This window comes from Oncorhynchus keta, chromosome 4, assembly GCF_023373465.1.
Source record: "Oncorhynchus keta strain PuntledgeMale-10-30-2019 chromosome 4, Oket_V2, whole genome shotgun sequence".
NCBI lineage: Eukaryota > Metazoa > Chordata > Actinopteri > Salmoniformes > Salmonidae > Oncorhynchus > Oncorhynchus keta.
Genome location: NC_068424.1, coordinates 54,448,581 through 54,468,722, shown reverse-complemented (window position 1 = coordinate 54,468,722; position 20,142 = coordinate 54,448,581). Strand labels below are relative to the sequence as shown.

The following is a 20,142-nucleotide window of genomic DNA, read 5'->3' as shown; positions in this document are numbered from 1 at the left end:
GGTGCGTGATGAAGGGAGGGGGGCACACAGAGCCACCCTCAGTCAGCTGTGCAATCGGCTTCTCACTCCCCCCATCCCTCCCCTCTCCACCCCTCTCCAACCCCTCTCCACTCCTTACCAACTCTCCACGGCCACCCATGGTGACCACTGGTGCCAGCTCACAGAGCTGACTACCACCCCCAAAGCTTAGAGGCTCAAGGAACATTGTGACTAACACACACATAGCAGATTCCTAGCTGGTTAATTGATCACCAGATATTTTAAGTTGTGACCAAGGTTTTGGTAGAGTGATTGTTATGCAAAAGATCCTAGGTGCACACAGACACACACACACACACACACACACACACACACACACACACACACACACACACACACACACACAAAGATGTCCTCTGCGAATGAATGATGTCATATGCTATTACACAGCTTGTGGAGCTGACCTTCTCCTGAGGAGCAATTGTTATTGTTCTGTGCCATTACCTCCGTGTTGCCATCAGGAACAGACTGTGTGCATCATGCTGCTGGATATGGAACAGCGTTGACCCAAGTCATGGCGGGAGAGGACTCAGTTCTGACTCAACCCACCCACAAAACATGTCTTAACCATGCACACACATGCTGCATAAAATCCCTACAAAACCACCCCCCTCCTCCACCCACTGAAATGTACCTTAGAAAGCACACAGACTGCGCACGCATGCACAAACAGACACACAGACACACAGACACACATACACACACACATTGAGTAGTGTTCTGTCCATTCACCAAGGAGATCCAGACTCAGGTTAGGCCCTACTTTTGGACACTTTCTTCTTTGGCAATAATTTCACAAATCAATAACCGAATCCAAAACTAATGTCAAGCCAAACCTGACTAATTCATCTGATTCTACACTCAAAAAAAAGGCTGGGTTAAATACAAACCAATTTGAGTTCATTGGTAACACAGGCTGGGTAAATATTGGACAGAATACATGCTGGGTTATTTTGACCCAGCCTGTTGGGATGTGTGAATAACCCAAATTGGTGGGTTGATGAGATTACCCAAATATGGGATAATTTAACCATCAGTTGGTTATTTTTTACTTTCATGCTGGCTTGACCTAGCAGCTGGGTCATTTTATTATTTGTAGGTGTGGATTATTAGGGGTGTGGCTTTCTGATATATCTTATTGACCACCCGTGAGAGTAAATGTCATTCCTGTTGATCATGTTGAGTTTATATGCTGCAATTGATTTTTATTCCCTGATTTTTTTATTACATATTATAATAAAGTGGTATCTATCCCAACAATGGGATTAGCATAGGCTTTTAGGGAGGCTACAAAAACACAACCCAACTAAGTGACCCAATGCCTGCAACCCAGCAGTTGGGTCAACCAAACAACCCAACATCTTTTAGAGTGTAGTCTGAGACAGAATGTCCTGCTAACGGTACAAAAATAAACCATTCAGTCTTGCGTGTAACGACACCTGAATGGATGTTTTGACAACATTTTCTTCAGAACATCCACACACTGAAAGGTCTAGCAACTTCAGTCTTTTGAAGTATGAATCCATCTAGCCCAGGGATGGGTAACTGGCGCCCGCTGCACCCCTTTTGTAGGCCCAAGAATTAAACTAAATAAGTACAGATCCAGTCAAAAGTTTGGACACAGCTACTCCTTCAAGGGTTTTTCTTTAATTGTACTATTTTCTGCATTGTAGAATAATAGTGAAGACCTGAAAACTATCCAAAAATTGTTGAACAAATCAAAATAGATTTTATATTTGAGATTCTTCAACGTAGCCACCAGCTTTGATGACAGCTTTTCACACTCTTGGCATTCTCTCAACCAGCTTCATGAGGTAGTCACCTGGAATGCATTTCAAATAACAGGTGTGCCTTGTTCAAAGTTCATTTGTGGAATTTCTATCCTTCTTAATGCGTTTGAGCCAATCAGCTGTGTTGTGACAAGGTAGGGGTGGTATACAGAAGATAGCCCTATTTGGTAAAAGACCAAGTCCATATTGTGGCAAGAACAGCTCAAATAAGCAAAGAGAAATGACAGTCCATCATAACTTAAGACATGAAGGTCAAGAAATATGGACAATTTCAAGACCTTTGAAAGTTTCTTCAAATGCAGTCTCAAAAACAATCAAGCACTATGATGAAACTGGCTCTCATGACAACTGTCACAGGAAAGGAAGACCCAGAGTTAAATCTTCTGCAGAAGATAAGTTCATTAAAGTTAACTGCACCTCAGATTGCAGCCCAAATAAATGTTTCGCAGAGTTCAAGTAACAGACACATCTTAACATCAACTGTTCAGAGGAGACCGTGTGAATCAGGCCTTCATGGTCGAATTGCATCAAATAAACCACTACTAAAGGACACCAATAATAAGAAGAGACTTGCTTGGGCCAAGAAACACAAGCAATGAACAATAAACTGTGGAAATCTGTCCTTTGGTCTGATGAGTCCAAATTTGAGATTTTTGGTTCCAACCGCCGTGTCTTTGTGAGACGCAAAGTAGATGCACAGATGATCTCTGCATGTGTGGTTCCCACCATGACGCATGGAGGAGGAGGTGTGATGGTACCCTGTTGGTGATTTCTTATTTAGAATTCAAGGCACACTTAAAGAGCATGGCTACCACAGCATTCTGCAATGATACGCCATCCCATCTGTTTTTTACGCTTAGTGGAACTATCATTGGTTTTTCAACAGGACAATGACCCAAAACACACCTCCAGGCTGTGTAAGGGCTATTTTACCAAGAGGAATAGTGATGGTGCTGCATCAGATGACCTGGCCTCCACAATCACCCGACCTCAACCTAACTGAGATGGTTTTGGATGAGTTGGACCGCAGAGTGTTGAAAAAGCAGCCAACAGGTGTACAGCGTATGTGGGAACTCCTTCAAGACTGTTGGAACAGCATTCCAAGTGAAGCTGGTTGAGAGAATGCCAAGACTGTGCAAAGCTGTCATCAAAGCAAAGGGTGGCTACTTTGAAGAATCTAAAATCTAAAGTATATTTGGATTTGTTTAACACTTGTTTGGTTACTACATGATTCCATGTGTGTTATTTAATAGTTTTGATGTCTTCACTATTGTTCTACAATATACAAAATAGTACAAATAAAGAAAAACCCTTGAATGAGTAGGTGTGTCCAAATTTATGAATGGTACTCTATATATTTGTTTAGAAAGTCAGTGGGGTCTCAATTGTTGAGAGTTAGAATAACAGAATACACAAGATGCAATTTGGAAATGTGGTTGAGCATCAGCAGTTAATTGTTATATCAGTCATTGATTGTCACTCAATTATCCCATGTCAGCTAACATTTTTAAGATTGGTAAGTTAGTCTAGCCAGCTATCAAACATTCTCTCCGTCCTATAGAAAAATGTGTACAATTGCAGCAAACTTGCTTTAAAACAGTAATATTTTCTTTTTGCCCCATGGCAAAATGTGTAGGCCTACAGTAGCAGGAAATTAACTCTGAAACAGACATTTTGTCTCTCCCCTGTCAAGAAAATGTTTTACTCGCAATGTGGGAGCCAAAGGCAAGGGCCAGTTCTGACTGCTTGCGTGTGTATGAATGTGACGCAGACCCGCAGACTCACGAGCCACTGCAGACCCACATGATGAGTTCAGATTTGTTGTGGCCCCTACTCCCATCGAAGTTGCCCATCCCTGATCGAGTCTTTTACACAATAACACACTTATTAATAAGGTCGATGACAATGGGTGCTTAAATCCCAAGGAAAAACGGCCTGTGGGCTGCGGTGCCTTTAGGGCGCATCAGGGGAGAATACTTGAAACGGTATAGACTATTATGTAAAAGGTTATGAATGTTTGATGTAGGCCTATAACACACGCATGATCAAGACATACTATTATTGGCTGTAGAGCGACGATATATACTGTAAATTTGAGATGATGAGGTAGGCCTAACTAACTGCCTCATTCCTGCATAGTAATTGACGTTCACGATGCCCTCTCTCATCTCACAGATAGGCTACTCTATCTCTTTAAGTAAAGACAAAATACTTTAAGATATTTTCAATCGCATGCCATTGAACTCGCGATCGGCATTTGAAACAATATCAAAGCGAAATCCCCGCCACGGTTTCTGTAAAAAAGCTGAGTTATGTGCCTGGAGAAATGTAACCACTCTCAAATGCAAAGACAGAGCTATGGATGCAAGGACTAATCATCCAAGAACATGCTATCAAAATGGTAGTTTTAGATGTTTCCAGGCTATAGCGTGTTTGTTTATATTTGCTTTATTTACAAACGTTGGAGAAAAAAAACAAGCTTATATTTTGGGTTCTGATGTGGTACAACAGTTGAACTAAGCTCATGAGACATTTATTTAAAATGTATATTATTCAAGAATCAATGGTTACATATCATAAATGTATAAGTCCGAAAATGGATGTAGCGACTACAGATTGATGCTTTAAATGAGCAAAAGTTATTTGTTTATAAGCCAAATGCTCTTTTCCCACCTGCTTATCCTCCTCCAATCCCCCTCTGTGATCCAAACTCACACCGCGCCGAGCTCCCTCAACGCACGCACGCATACACATACACACGCACTCCACTGTGAGCGCCCTCTCATTTCCAGTCGCTTCCTCTGAGCAACTCTCTCATCCACCGCATCCCCTCCCATTCGCCCGCGCGAATCTGACCCATACAGGGTGACGTATGAGAGATTCCGCCGCAGTCCACAGCCGTGGGCGCGAGCTCATCAAGTATAAATCCCAGGAATTCTGCTCGTCACTCACTCAGTCGCACCGACTCGGTTACCAGAGCTGAACTTCAGCGGAGATAGCAGGCACTTTCTCAGCGCTCAGGCTAACTCGCTGTCGGCTTTGGTTCGAGATGGAAACTCTCTCGACTGCACGGAGGTCTTGGAGCTTCAACATCCACAACTTCAAAAGTGAGTTGACTTCAGTTCATAGGCTACAGGCTTGGCTACGTTATTTGTTTTGTTGTTGTTGTAGTCTTGATGTTGTTGGTGGTACTGGGGATGAGGAGGGTGATGTCCTAAGATATGATTTACAGTGAATCATGTTTTATGTATTTTTTTGTATTTATTAGGATCCACGTAGCTTTGCTGAAGCAGCAGCTACTCGTCCTGGGGTCCACACAAAACATGAGATCATACAGAACAGCAATAGACAAGAACGTCTCAAGTACTGAACTACTCAGTTGATTTCGTTCACAGTTAGGTGCGTAAAACAGCTAGCCTACCTGTATGCGCGTGCTTGCATGCATACACATCTAGGCTACTGTATCTAGGCTCACGTTTTCAAAGACGTTGTTGGCTTCCTGAAGTACTCATCTGTCTCTTGCAAACAAGATGCCACTTAAAACCTATATCATTTTCAGTCTCCATCCACCTCAACATTATAAAGCAAAAACACATTTGGAAATTGTTCATGTTGAGCACACCTACTAAACAAACAACAACAAACAGCACATTTGTAAATTGTTCATGTTGCGCACACGCGCGGAGATTGTTCATGCTGCGCACACCTACTAAACAAGTCCTCTCCACGTCCCGTGCGCGGGCAGTTAACGAGCCAAGTCGTTACCGGGTTCGCGTAATGAAGGTGAGGTCGTTGGAACATTTGCCGGGGAAGCTAAATGGTCACGCGATACTTTTTTTCATGCGATGTTTTCTTTGTGCCCGGTTATCCGAGCTTGCCAAACCGCCTCTGAATAATCCACGTGCAGAGAGAAACCGAGCCGGGTCCGGTTACCTTGTTTTACGCCTGTCCATACTCTGTAACCTCTTCGTGAGCCAACCTTTTTGTAAAGTTGGCTCGTGAATTTAGGCTACTAGGGTACATCATCTTGTTTAGTCCTTGTGTGGCTCGTGTGATAGAACTTGATAGCACTTCGAACCAGAGGTGAAGAAGATTGGTTTTACGCTCATTCAGCTATTTAGTCTGGGATAAATGTTGAATGAAGTTACCAGAATTATAAACCTGTACTCCCACTTGGCAAAAACTGGTTGAATCAACATTGTTTCCTCCTCATTTCAACCAACAAAAATATGTGTTGACGTTGAATCAACGTGGAAAACTGGTTGGATTTGAAAAAAGTCATCAATGTTAGGGAATTTCTTATTGTTTTCATCCAACTCTTATCCTAAATCCAATGACATGGTGGTTGGTTGATTTTCATTTTGAATTCACATCATTTGACAACTCAACCAAATGTAAATCAAAACTAGAAGTTAAACTGGTCTATGCCCAATAGGCTGACTAGCCTATGTAACATGATCAGGTAGAGATGAATAGGAGGGTGATTTGTATAGTGTCATTTATTATGAATGAGTGCGACTGGCCTATTAGTCAGACTTGAGATCATGGCATCAATCTTGGCTTTTGCGTCATATCCGAGATTGAGATCGTCAATCTTGGCTTTTGCGTCATATCCGTGTCCATCAACAACTTTCTGCACCACTCGACTGGACAGCTCCAAGTGCTGAAAACAGCTCTGCATCCCTTGCCCTCTTTCTCTTTTTCACTCCTTCTTTTTCTGGTTGTCTTTACTGTACTATTCATCTACTAGTTGTTATAATGTTCCATTATTTTAATCTATGTCTCTTTCTCTGTGTGTGTGTGTGTGTGTGTGTATGTTTCAGGTGGGCTCACCCTATGGCTGGTGTTGTGGTTGGTGGCGGTGAAGCCGAGTGGGGCGGGGACTTGTCCAAGGCTGTGTGTGTGTTACCCGTCACCCATGACGGTAAGCTGCCAGTCTCAGAACTTCACCACCGTGCCTTCCGGAGTTCCCTACGACTCCCAGCGCGTCTTTCTGCAGAACAACCGCATCACCGAGCTCAGAGCAGATTCTTTTGGCTTCGAGACACAGGTTAGAATGTGTGTGTTTTTGTGTAGGTTATTCTTTAATGAACTATAATTGTTTTTGTGGATTGATATTGCATAGTTTTGCATTTAAATGTAGTATTTTGCTTAGTATTTGAGCTCTGTGTGTTCATATTGGAGCTGTGTCCTTTCTCAGATGTGTAACGATCACTTTCTATATACCTCTTTCCTTTTCAACCCCTCCCCCTATAGGTTCTCTGGCTCTACTCCAATAACATCACATTGATTGAGGCTGGAGCCTTCAGCAACCTGAGGGTTCTAGAAGAGCTGGACCTTGGTGACAACCCATCGCTAAGGCGACTGGAGGGTGGAGCGTTCCGGGGACTGGAGAAGCTGCAGAGCCTGCACATGCATCGCTGCAAGCTGGCCGCTCTCCCCCACGACCTCTTCCTCAAGCTCTACAGCCTGCAGTTCCTCTACCTGCAGGTATGGATACACATACTTGTATCACACACACACACACACATACACATACACATACACATACACATACACATACACACACTGACAATGTCCTTCCTCCTTACAGGAGAACCAGCTGCACTTCATCCAGGACGACCTCTTCTCCGACCTGGTCAACCTGAACCACCTCTTCCTGCACGGCAACCGCATCCGCACTCTGTCCGAGAATGCGTTCCACGGCCTGGTTAACCTGGACCGCCTCCTGCTCCACGACAACCGAATCCGGCAGGTGAACCGCCGTGCTTTCCGCGACCTGGGCCGTCTGACCATCCTCTACCTGTTCAACAACTCCCTGGCAGAGCTTCCGGGCCAGGCCATGAAAGATGCTGTGGCAGTCCAGTTCCTCCGCCTCAATGGGAACCCCTGGTCCTGCGGCTGTGAGGCCCGCCCCCTGTGGGAGTGGTTCCGTACAGCTCGCATCTCCTCCTCCGAGCTGATGTGCACTTCCCCCTCCCCCCGCCGCGGACAGGACCTGCGCTTCCTTCGAGAGATGGACTTTGCCCGTTGCCCCCTCCCCGACCCTGGGTCACTGGCCGGCACCACCACGACCACCTTCAGCACCAAGACAAGATGGTGGTTCTCCAAGCACAAGCCTGTGGCTTCGTCCAAAGGAATCTTCCAGAAGAGCTCCGAAACGGTCAAGGCGCACCCCTTCTCCTCGGTCAAGCCCAACCAGCCCTCCAACCCTTCCTCCAACTCCTTCTTCTCTAAGTACGAGCTTGCGGAGGAGGAGGTGAACCTGCCCAAGGTGGACCAGGAGGAGTACTGGGCCAACTACGGGAACGAAGATGCCTCCGTGCGCTGCTTCGAGCTTGAGTGTCCGCCCGGCTACGATACCCCGGTCCTCCTGCCCTCCTCCTCCTTCCCCACTCGGTCTTTCATCCCTCTCCTTTCCCTTTCTGTGCTAACTCTCTGCCTCCACCTTCTCTTTGGCTGAACAGCCCCTCAGCTTCTTTTTTTCTCCAACTCTATTTCTCCAACTCCTTTCTCTTTCTCCTCTGGACACCTGGATCTTGATTCCTTTCAGTTTCCCCCCTGGCCCCCAGGGGGCAGTACACTGATGTAGGAGCAGGCAGGCAGGCAGTAGGGAGCTGCTCTCAGGAGTACAGGTGAGATGCAGTGTAGGTCACCATTTCATTGGAAGGCACCGCTGCTGCTGATAGAGCTGAGCTCATTTTTCACTGAGATGACACCACAGCAGCAGGTTCTGTCGCCATTGACAGCACGATAGTGTGGCCAGCTTACGCAAGTTCCAATCACTACTGCTACTACCGCACTAACACACCACACACCAAGACATCTATACATTTAGTACCACAACATAGCACTGCATTCAATTCATACCACTCAGTAAGCTGGTGGCATTTTCAGGAATTTTATCACCATAACTACTAGTTTGTATTCGCAGCGAACAACGCAGGCGTTGTGACGCTGGCTATTTTGTATGGCGTCAAAACGCTCACCATTGTCAACCACTGCGTGCCAGTCCTGCTAAGAAAAGATTTTCAAAAGCAACACTTTCCTTTGGCTTCATCTTTGTCACTGACCTTTCAACCTTCACTTCTCTACCTGAGAGACCAGGGACACCAGAGTGCTGCTCCTACAGGGCTACCGCAGCAGGAGACAGAGAACACGGAGGGTATCTCATAGAGGGAATAGCAGGAAGACAAGAATACTTATGGAAAAATACTGCAGTGAGACATCTGTCACTGAAATGGTAAAGGAGAGGTGGATAGATGTGAAGTAAAGGATGTGGGCCTGTATGTAACAGGGATAGGACAGAAACGAAAATACAAGACTTTAAAGGATGCTGGCAAGCAAGAGACGGGATAAAAGAGAGAGAGTGTGAGAGTGATAGGATTAAGAGTTGTTACGACATACAACAGACATCAGGCCAGGTCAGAGTGCCAGTAAGGGAGTGAAAACGAGGGTGCCTCTCCATCTCCCAACATTTGACATGTCATCTATTTTTCCTGTCAACACCATCAATAAAAACCACACTGTAAATATCTCACACGAACTCCGTAGGTAGTGATACACTTGTGACACTAGATAGCTACATACATGACACTGCTGTGTAGTTTATTGTATGAAGCCCATGCTTCAACATTCTTCAGGTTTTCTAGTTTTTCTTTCTCTTTTTCCATTGGTGATTGTTGCCATGAGAAACACCCTCATGTTTATTAGTGTACTGTATGTAAAGATTGAGGAGATTTGAAAAGATATATGGAAATCTTTCCCTTCAATAGTCCATCTCTACCTCTTATTTCTAAGTCTGTCGTTCCCCTCGTGACCACAGTGTGTGTCTCGCTCTGTGTTAATGTGAGATGAACACAGAAGGACAGTATACTGGGAAGAACCTATAGCCCATTATGGTGACTGAAGCCCGGGTCTAGCAGGGTTGATCCAGTCCAAAGGAGTGACAGTGTCCTGCTGCGGGTCAGCACCAGATAAGGAGTGCCCCAGTCATTCCTTTAATGTGTGTTTGTCAGTAGCCTCTCGTGCTAAAAGTCGTTTAACAATCCCTCTCGTTAGCAAGCTGTCCTATTTAAATAAGTCTGACTCTAAGAGGATTCCACTGGGAGTAGAAGACACAGCTGTTTGATTCCAGATCTAACACACACACACACACTCCCGACAGCAGGTGCATGGATGAATGTACATCTCTGTCAAATCAAATCAAATGCAAACCCAACCAGGTAATGATGAGTGTCGGGGCATTTCTGTTTGTCACTCCCCATGTGCCACTCCCTCTCCTCCCCTGACCGTGTGGTTGAATGGAATATGAAGGAAACTGTGACAATGTTGCACATTTTCTTTTCAATGGAAGCTGTGAATAAACATTTTCTTGGTTTTACTAAAACGGAACCGTGTGGGAGTCTCTCTTTCTCTGGCTTTCCTCCAAAAGGTCAAATCACTAAGGAGAAAACACAGTACAACACCACTGTATTATAAAACACCAGAAACACACACTTACAGCCTTCGCTACATTACAGGTCCCTATCAAGGTGTAGTGTCTAGAGCAGGGATTGGCAAATGACCAACTTTCTATAGAAAATCAGCCAGGGTCTTTACTGTTGAGGGTTATAATAGTAGAATACACAAGGTGCTATTTGGAAATGTGGTTGTGGATGAGCTTTTTATTGTCAGTCACTGACTCACTCAATTAACCCATGTCAGCTAACATGGTTAAGATTGGTCAATTAGTCTAGTCAGCCATCTAAACTTGTATTTATCATGGTCACATTACTTAGGGGGGCATTGATGTTGTTAGTCACTCTCAGATTTCTCTCCACTCCATAGCAAAATTAGTAGAATTGCAGGAAATCAACCATAAAGCTGCACATTTTTCTCACTGCCCTATGGAAAAATTTGTAGAATTGCATGAATTTAGTTATAAAATGGCAAATCTCTCCACCCCATGGCAAAATGTGTAGAATTGCAGCAAACCTGCTTTAAAATGGTCATATTTGTTCTACACCCCATGGCAAAATGTGTAGAATTGCAGCAAACCTGCTTTAAAATGGTCATATTTGTTCTACACCCCATGGCAAAATGTGTAGAATTGCAGGAAATTAACTGCAGGAAGTTCCTCCGCTGTCAAGAAAATGTTTTGCTTGGAAGGTGAGGGGGGGGCAAAAAATGTCACTTAGGGCCCCCAAAAGGCTATGGCCAGTGCTGACTGCTTGTTTGGGTATGAATGTGGGTATGCAGACCCACTCACTATTCACTGCAGCCCCTCATGATGAGTTCAGATTTTTTGTGGCCCCCACCCCTATCACAGTTGCCCATCCCTGATCTAGAAGGATAGAATCTAAAGTGGTCAAATAGGGAACAAAGAAGAAGAAATGAAAATAGATGGGGATAATGTGAAATGATTATAGAAGGATGAAGAGACATTTTAAATAGACACAACAGTTCTCTTTGGTCTTTGGATATTGTAACATACATTTACAAAACGTCTCACAGAGGTTTGACGTATTTGGTTGCTCACTGAGGTCAAAAGTCTTAATTATGGCCTCATTTAAAGTCTTAATCTGCTGCTTTTAAACCCTTCAAGCTCTTTTTATTGAGTTTGGAGTGTGTGTGTGTGTGTGTGAGTGAGAGAGAGAGAGATTTGAATTGCATTCTCACGTCTTGATCACCCCCTTATCTGCTCTATTACTAGCTAAATGATGATACATTGGGAAATGTGGTTGTCTTGGGGGGGGGTTGTGAGTCAGGGGTGACCGTGTCAGGGGTGATGGGATAGGGTGAAAGAGTGACATTTAGCACCAGATTTAATCCTCCCCTTCAACAGATTGACACTTGAATGATGCAGATACAGATGGACAAACAAACACGCACAGAAACACGCATGTACACGCATGTATACATGCACACAGAACTTTTTGTCTCGCATTAGGGGTTCAAATCATTAAGATGTTAGTTTCCTAGCTGTCGCACTCTCTTTTTCCATCCAAGTCTCCCCCTCTACAGGATATATACAGGTACAGCTCATCACAACTCAGCTTCTTCTCACCCTTCCCTCCCTCTTTCTCTCTCAACTTCTCTCCTTCCTCTCGGATGATAACTCACTCCCTCAATTTGGTCTCACTATACATCAGTCATCATCACACGTATGTTGTCTTCTCTGACCTCTCCCTCTCTCATTACTTTCCATTTCTTTCTTATCAAATCTTTCCATACCTGCACTCGTTCCACAAAGGAGAGCACAGGTTCATAACATGTTTAATGAAGTGTTATAATATGTCATGATCGCATCATCGGTATGTTTTTATAATGTGTCCATGCACTCTGCAGGTGTCTGTTGGGAGCTCATTAGCACTAACTCTGCTCTAGGAACATAGAGAGACCATTAGCAGGCAATAGACTTTGGTGCGTGTGTGCCGCAGAGCGCCTACTCATATTCAGTTGCTCTCTCTCTCTTTCATGTCTCTTTCTCCTTCTGCTCTTTTGTCTAGTTGTCAGTCTTTTTATGGTACTGCGAATCATTTTAAAACTATCAGTCAATCTGCCTTTATTTCATCCTTCATCCTTGTCAAATTCTTCTCTCTCGCTCGCTCCCTCTTTCTATCCCCTCCTCCCTCCCCCTGTCTCTCGCTCGCTCGCTCGCTCTCTCTCCCAGATGGCAGTGTCTTGGCTGCCCAGCTAGGCACTCTGAGTCTGTTGTTGTGAGTTGGCGTGTCGTTGGCGTTGTTTGGTGACGTGTGTCTTCACACGGGTGTCTTATTCAACGAGCCCAAACCCAGCCACCCAATGACGTCAATGGGACCAGAGAGAAATACAGAGAGCTTAGGAGGACAGTTATGAGGTTCAGAGAGGCTGAAATGTATTCATTCAATTCCAACTGGGTGGTTTTGTTGGTAAGCTGTATGGCTCACTGTGAGGCCCTGACCCCTCCATATATCTGCTGCCGTGTAACCACACTATCTACATTTGTATCTCCTATTCTTTGAAATATGGAAGTACGAAGTACTAAGTGCAGTATCAGGACACCCACTGCTAAAAAGAATGTGACCAACATCCATTATTGTAGCACAGGTGACCAGCCATTACATCTGCATGTGACCACTTCCACCTATTTACTATATCAGAGCAGGGTAATGTGAACCGTCAGGTCAGTGACCTCCCTCCGGAGGTCACCAAGTGGAAAGAAAGAACGCGAGTGAGTGAGAGAGAGGAATTCTGAGCTTTTGGCACCCCACAGGAGGCTGCCTGAACTTGCTGTGACTGGCTGCCACGTCTTTGGATAGAGAGGATGAGGCTCCATGTAAATGACATTCAAATCCAGATGCGATAACAACACAGTCAGTCTCAGTTCAGATAGTGCAGGTCTATGATGACGAAAGGGAGGAAGAGAGAAAAGAGGTGAGATGGAAGTGTGAAGATCTTCAGTGTATTTCTGGATCATAATCACTGGCATATCTTACGCACACATGAACTGTACGTAGGCATGCAAATGAGAATACACACACATACCCACATGTATAGCATGGTGGTGTGTGTCCGTCCCTAGGTATTGAACAACTTTTGGATCCGCTTTCTTAGCGTTTCTGTGGGCAGCATGCTTTTGTGTTTTGTGTGTGTCCTAGGCCTATACTCAAAAGGAGGATAGCAGTGGGATGGGCTCGCTCCATCGTCCTGCGTCACATTGTGAGGTAAGAGGGTATCGAAGGATGGAGAAAGAGAAGAGGGTACATCTGTTTGAGGCTCTGTACGCCCCTCACCGGCTCATCTCAGAGCTAAAAATACAGACCCCCGGACGGCGAAGACAGACTGGGATCTGAGGAGAACACCGAGTGTGTGTGTGTGTCTGAGAGAAAGAAATAGTAGCCTGTGTGTGTTTGAGAGAGATAGAAAGAATGTATGACTGTGACAGAGTGTGGGTCTGTGACTGTAAATGAGTCACTCTCACCTCGCCTCGGCTCTTTGTGAGAGTCCCTTCTTTTTTGGCACTCATGGAAGTGACGCTCTCGCTCTGAGACAGCCTTTGTTTGAGTAAGAATGGAAACGTGTTTGGCTCTGGGATTTGGGCTGCTATTCCTGTGATATTATATTTACTCTCAATTTAGCAGAAAGAGGACACGAACACACCCATCTGGCTCACTCTATCATGTTTCTGTAGGCTTACCTCCATTCTCTTGTTTTGGATGCTCTCCACTTGAGATTAATGTCCATTTTCTCTTTTTCCTCCTCAATCTTTTTTTCCAGACATGATCCTCTCCTCTGTGTTGCCAATCTGTGCATTTATATTCCTTTATAGATATTCAAAATATTTGCCAAATCCAAGATCATTTTTGTGCCCCCATATGTCTCAGCCAACTTCTATTTTAGGTGACAGAAGCACCTCCATGAATCTTAGCCGAAGTTCACAACCCCACTTTCTGGAATGGTTTTGTCTGCCATCAAAATGAACAACCCCGCAATGGAATAGCCCATTCCCATGCCCACAAAACGTACCGAAATTCGATCTTTACTCAAGATCAACAGTAACGTCCTTTGAAAAAGCAGGTAACCACTACAACATCAAAAGCTTTTAAAATCTAGATCATTCATGAAATCGCACTGATGAAATGAGTTATACTGTAAGTGTCTCCGAATTACAAAATAACTTGCTAGACACTAAAGTAGAGACACAAAACTCCGAAATACATTATGACATGTAAGGACAGGTTAGCTTGCTAACTTCTACAGTAGCTAGATAGCTAACGTAAAACACAAACGCCTGTAGCTAGCTATATAAAAACAATGTAAATACATGTAATGATGTATTGTCCCATACACCGGATAGGTACATTGAAATTTGTTGTTTTACAGGTTCAGCCTTAGTATTACGGCGCCCCTATAGTAAATTAGGGGTACGTTGACAGATTTTTCACCTTCTCGGCTCTGGTATTCGAACCAGCGTCCTTTCGGTTACTGGTCCACCGATCTAACTGCTAGACTACCATCTAGCTAACACCACGGCCTGCTGTTGTACAGGTTGCGGTTCAACGTGTAAGGCGAGCGCCAAGGTGGAGACAGAAGAGGAGACCATGGCCGTGGAGGGGAAGAGGGGTAAAAATAAAAAAGAAGAGGAAGACTCCCCGGAGACTGTCACAGAGGGCCAGAGAGTGGTCATTCAACACTGGTGGGAACTGGAACTGAACCCACACGTACAAGACCCAATGTATTTGGATGACAAAAGATGAATTCATTGGACCCAGTCAGTCAAATTGCATAATGTGGCATATGCATATAATTTATTGTAATCTAACAACATTTACCCAGTTAACACAATTTAAAGTACAAAGGGATAAGTTACATCTTTTCTGCAGAAAAACATCAACAGTAAAACCTCACTTTTCTATTGTCTTTCTGCAGTAAAATCTGACGAGTTTACAGGTGTAATGTCGAGGGGTTCAGAGTTGCCCTCCTGGCTGCCCGCCCAGGTCTCATTGTGGTTCAGAATCCCCAGAGTAAAAGTTTTGAAGTGATGCTGGGGAGAAAGGGGAGTACTGTCTTCCAGGGATACACCTCTATGGGAAGTGTCTTTCTCTCCTTGGGTCTTGTCTGTTGTCTAATTATTCCCTTTCCTACAGAGGTATGTCTGTGGTCGGGAATAAAGAAAGGCCCACCTCACAAGCTGAAGTTCCCTGAGCCTGAAGTTCTTGCCCTGGAGAAGGCACTGAAGACTGAATAAACATTTGAGGGAAGTATGCATAGGCACAATCTTAGTAGTTCCCACTGGACACAGATGTCTATTCAACAGTGGTTCAACAAAATGACATGGAAACAAGGTTGATTCAACCAGTGTAAGCTCAGGGGGTTGTCGTTCCGTGTCCAATTCAAATGACTAAATTCAAATCAGATTGACCCAAGCTGTAATAGAAAGGAATCCGTTGAAATAAACAGACTGGTTGAGAGGGTTTGGCTACTCAAGAGAGTAAACAGTGAGACCAATAGAAAAACACTAAATTAAGGCAATCCACTTATTTGATTGGAATAAATATCCCAATAAAATGATTTGCTAAAATAGTGAATTCTCCCTCTTGTTCTTTGCAGCCAGTCAGCAAGGGTTTGTAGCAGCTGGATGCAGAATGATAAGGACTGCCCAATGTGGTTGCGCCTCAGTAATTCCTCTGATGAGACTGAGTCAAGCTCCTCTGGCCTGGGTACATGGTGACATTAATGGTGTCTCTCACAGTCACACTTTTACAATATTGTTCGTATTATTCGTATTATTCAATAACGTTAACATTTTTCATCTGCTTTTATGTTTGTCGATGAAGAATTAAAATTGAGATCCTCAGACCCCTTGTGAGACCATATGCTGGTGCGGTTGGCCCTGGGTTCCTCCTAATGCAAGACAATGCTAGACCTCATGTGGCTGGAGTGTCAGCAGTTCCTGCAAGAGGAAGGCATTGATGCTATGGACTGGCCCGCCTGTTCCCCAGACCTGAATCCAATTGAGCACATCTGGGACATCATGTCTCGCTCCATCCACCAACGCCACGTTGCACCACAGACTGTCCAGGAGTTGGCGGATGTTTTAGTCCAGGTCTGGGAGGAGATCCCTCAGGAGACCATCCGCCACCTCATCAGGAGCATGCCCAGGCGTTGTAGGGAGGTCATACAGGCACGTGGAGGCCACACACACTACTAAGCCTCATTTTGACTTGTTTTAAGGACATTACAAAGTTGGATCAGCCTGTAGTGTGGTTTTCCACTTTAATTTTGAGTGAGACTCCAAATCCAGACCTCCATGGGTTGATACATTTGATTTCCATTGATAATATGTGTGATTTTGTTGTCAGCACATTCAACTATGTAAAGAAAAAAAGTATTTAATAAGAATATTTAATTCATTCAGATCTAGGATGTGTTATTTTAGTGTTCCCTTTATTTTTTTGAGCAGTGTATACACACATACATACACACTAAAATTAACACTACATTTAGCAAAAAGAGGACAAATATTTCCATCACTTCTGTATTTAGGATGTTATCCTATCTCCCAGATATACCCCTACATTTATTTTATTTATTTGATTCATGTCCTGTCAGTCTCTCTAGCACTGCTATTTTAAGCCCTACATGTGTGATGGCACCTACAGTGCATTCAGAAAGTTCAGACCCCTTTTCCCACATTACAGCTTTATTCTAAAATAGATTAAAAATCGACCCACAACAATGCAAAAACAGGTTAAGAAATGTTTTCAAAGTTATAAAAAATATATGGTATGATGCCACAAGCTTGGCACACCTGTATTGGGAGAGTTTCTCCCATTCTTCTCTGCAGATCCTCTCAAGCTCTGTTAGGTTGGATGGGGATTGTCACTGCACAACCATTTTCAGGTCTCCAGAGATGTTCGATCAGGTTCAAGTTCGAGCTCTGGCTGGGCCACTCAAGGACATTCAGAGAATTGTCCTGAATCAACTCCTGCGGTTGTGTGTTTAGGGTTGTTGTCCTGTTGGAAGGTGAACCTTCACCCCAGTCAGGTCCTGAGAGCTCTGGAGCAGGTTTTCATCAATGATCTCGCTGTACTTTACTCTGTTCATCTTCCCTCGATCCTGAATAGTCTCCCAGTCCCTGCCGCTAAAAAACATCCCCACAGCATGATGCTGCCACCACCATGCTTCACTGTAGGGATGGTGCCAGGTTTCATCCAGACGTGACGCTAGGCATTCAGGCCAAAGAGTTCAATCTTGGTTTCATAAGACCAGAGAATCTTGTTTCTCATGGTCTGAGTCCTTCAGGCAAACTCCAAGCAGGCTGTCATGTGTCTTTTACTGCGGAGTGGCTTCCATCTGGCCACCACCGTAAAGGCCTGACTGGTGGAATGCTGCAGAGATGGTTGTACTTCTGGAAGGTTCTCCCATCTCCACAGAGGAACTGGAGCACTGTCAGAGTGATCAACAGGTTCTTGGTCACCTCCCTGACTTAAGGCCCTTCTCCCCTGATTGCTCAGCCAGCTCTAGGAAGAGTTTTGGTTGTACAATTTTTTTTACGAATGATGGAGGCCACTGTGTTCTTGGACCTTCAATGCTGCAGACATTTTTGGTACCCTTTCCCAGATCTGTGCCTCGGACACAATCCTTTGCCCTCATGGCTTGTTTTTATCTGACATGTACTGGCAACTGTGGGACCTTAAATAGACAGGTGTGTGCCTTTCCAAATCATGTCCAATCAATTGAATTTACCACAGGTGGACAGGATGCACCTGAGCTCAATTTCGAGTCTCATAGCAAAGAGCCTGAATACTCATGTAAATACGATATTTCTGCTTTGTCGTTATGGGTTATTGTGTATAGATTGATGAGGGGAATTTTAGAATAAGGCTGTAACGTAGCACAATTTTGAATACTTTCTCAATGCACTGTAAATAGTTATTTATTGGCTGAAAATCTGAAGTTGATCGCCCCTTTCAATGAATGGGTTTTTGTCGACCAAAATGTTGAACCCCTTCGATTGAATTTTGGAATAGTCCATTACAAAAGAGCGCAACATGCGCGCCGAAGTTTGGTGTTACACAAGCTGAATCAATATCAACAATGGCGGCTCGTTTTAAAACAGGTCGGGCGACAGCTTTTCCATTTGAGTATTTCCCTCATAATCAGTAGTAAGGAAGTAGCCTAATGATCGATGTGCCGTGATTCTTTTATGAAAGTACTAACCATTTATTTGTTCTGGACAGGTCGAGGATCGAAGCGCAAGGCAAACAACAAGGCAGAGACTGAGGAGGAGACTTTAGTCATCGAGCGAAAGCGGGGTAAAAGAGAGGAGCGGGAAGCTGAGACTGCTACAGAGGGCCAGAGGGTGGTCATTGAACACTGGTGAGTACTGGAATATCCACAGGCACCCCCTAAAGAATATTCAGTCACACACACACACACACACACACACACACACACAAATTTAGGTAAATGCATTGAGTCAGAGTTCCATATTCACATAACCTTATTCCCATCACCAAACAATCTTCTATCGGTACAATCTGGATAATCTCAATATACAGGAAAGGAACAGACCACTTAGAAGTCTTAGACAAATTTCCTCTGAAAATAAAAACTTTCATTCTGCAGTAAGAGCTGATACGTGTACAGACGGTGTGCTGAGGGGGTGCGAGATGCCCTCCTGGCTGCCCGCCCAGACCTCATCGTGGTTCTGAACCCCCAGAAACCCCGCAAGAAAAGCCTGGAGGTCACACTTGTGAAGGGAGGGAAAGGTGTGTTCCTCCAGATCATGTTATGAACAATTCTACTCTCATTTGTCCTGTTTCCTGGACACAGAATTGTAATTTAAAGTACAGATTAGGTGTCTGGGAATACAGAGCATATTGTTTAGCATTGGCATGACACAGAGGCAACCAGAAGCTGTCCTTTATTTTGTACTAAGCATTCTTTCCTTCCTGTAGAGGTGTGCCTCTGGACAGGCATAAAGCTAGGCCCACCTGCCAGGCTGAAGTTCCCTGAGCCTGCCATTGTGGTTGCAGCCCTGGAGGAGGCACTGAAAAATGAATAGAGACCCAGTGAAGGTCTGTATTTTGGACTGCCCTGATTTTTATATTATTCAACCTTTATTTAACTCGTCAAGTCAGTTAAGAACATTCTTATTTACAATGATGGCTTTACATAACTCAACTATTATAATGACCACCTTTCCCAAATATTTTTTTTGTAAACAATCTTAGTTTCTACTTTATTTATTCTTGTTTTTTTCCAGCTGTTCCTCTTGGTTTTGGAAACTGGACGCAGAATGATGGGGACTGACCAACGGGGTTGCTCCCCAGTCTGTCCTCTGATGACCCAAGCGTCAAGCTCCTCTGGCATGGATACATGGGGACATCTAGTGGTATCTCTCTGAAGTGCAACACATTCCCTCTATTAGGTTACTGTGCAGTGGTGGTTCACAAAATATTTTCAGTATACTATCAGTGTATTCCCTGAGTATCACCTTCAAAAATTATATCTGTCCATAATAATGACCACACTGTGACAAAGTGGCTTGATACACACGCATTGAGTTGACTTGTTTACACTGGGGGTTTACTCTTTAACCGTTTGGGAAACACAGGATAACAATATATTTGTTGCTGAGTATTCACTGGTCAATTTCCTATGTTAAGTCTCATGTGTTTTAATATTTTTTCTATGGAGAATAACACGTATGTTTCTATACTCTTCTTCTGTCTCATTCTTTGTTTAGAAAAGTATGGAATATGTGCCTGTCAAAAATAAATGTTCTGCATTTTAAATCAACCTGATTCCATACTTTGTTGAAATGTAACCAATATACATTTTA

The 20,142-nt window shown here is 44.0% G+C and overlaps 1 protein-coding gene and 2 long non-coding RNA genes across 7 annotated transcripts; all 3 read left to right on the top strand.

The window, feature by feature from the left end:
* Nucleotides 1-4,687: 4,687 nt before the first annotated feature.
* On the top strand, nucleotides 4,688-10,215 carry LOC118378169 (reticulon-4 receptor-like 2). 2 transcript variants are annotated; one of them, XR_004824401.2, is made up of 5 exons: nucleotides 4,688-4,936; nucleotides 6,653-6,879; nucleotides 7,086-7,319; nucleotides 7,423-8,464; nucleotides 8,932-10,215. XR_004824401.2 is itself a non-coding variant. In XM_035765135.2 (4 exons), exons 1-4 carry the CDS (start codon nucleotides 4,879-4,881, stop codon nucleotides 8,290-8,292), a joined length of 1,389 nt encoding a protein of 462 aa, XP_035621028.1. In that variant the 5' UTR covers nucleotides 4,688-4,878; the 3' UTR covers nucleotides 8,293-10,215. The 2 variants fall into 2 exon arrangements, 1 of the variants encoding a protein (XP_035621028.1); XM_035765135.2 differs by having other exon boundaries at nucleotides 7,423-10,215.
* Nucleotides 10,216-14,308: 4,093 nt separating this feature from the next.
* LOC118383916 (uncharacterized) lies at nucleotides 14,309-16,475 on the top strand. Of its 2 annotated transcripts, XR_004825760.2 has the most exons (4): nucleotides 14,309-14,369; nucleotides 14,841-14,988; nucleotides 15,440-16,012; nucleotides 16,130-16,475. It is a non-coding gene; the product is annotated as an uncharacterized LOC118383916 (long non-coding RNA). The 2 variants fall into 2 exon arrangements; XR_008120601.1 differs by lacking the exon at nucleotides 14,841-14,988.
* A 1,554-nt stretch (nucleotides 16,476-18,029) lies between these two features.
* Nucleotides 18,030-20,099, top strand: LOC118383901 (uncharacterized). Of its 3 annotated transcripts, none has more exons than XR_004825756.2 (5): nucleotides 18,030-18,106; nucleotides 18,536-18,674; nucleotides 18,924-19,066; nucleotides 19,256-19,375; nucleotides 19,564-20,099. It is a non-coding gene; the product is annotated as an uncharacterized LOC118383901 (long non-coding RNA). The 3 variants fall into 3 exon arrangements; XR_004825754.2 differs by lacking the exon at nucleotides 18,030-18,106 and adding an exon at nucleotides 18,168-18,414; XR_004825758.1 differs by lacking the exon at nucleotides 18,030-18,106 and adding an exon at nucleotides 18,442-18,460.
* The last annotated feature ends 43 nt before the right edge of the window (nucleotides 20,100-20,142 follow it).

What these genes read in the sequence shown, in the direction of transcription:
- LOC118378169 (XM_035765135.2), top strand. Translation starts at nt 4,879, where the DNA reads ATGGAAACTCTCTCGACTGCACGGAGGTCTTGGAGCTTCAACATCCAC. An exon ending in CTTTTGGCTTCGAGACACAG is followed by an intron (nt 6,880 to 7,085) that starts GTTAGAATGTGT and finishes CTCCCCCTATAG; the next exon opens with GTTCTCTGGCTCTACTCCAA. An exon ending in TGCAGTTCCTCTACCTGCAG is followed by an intron (nt 7,320 to 7,422) that starts GTATGGATACAC and finishes TCCTCCTTACAG; the next exon opens with GAGAACCAGCTGCACTTCAT.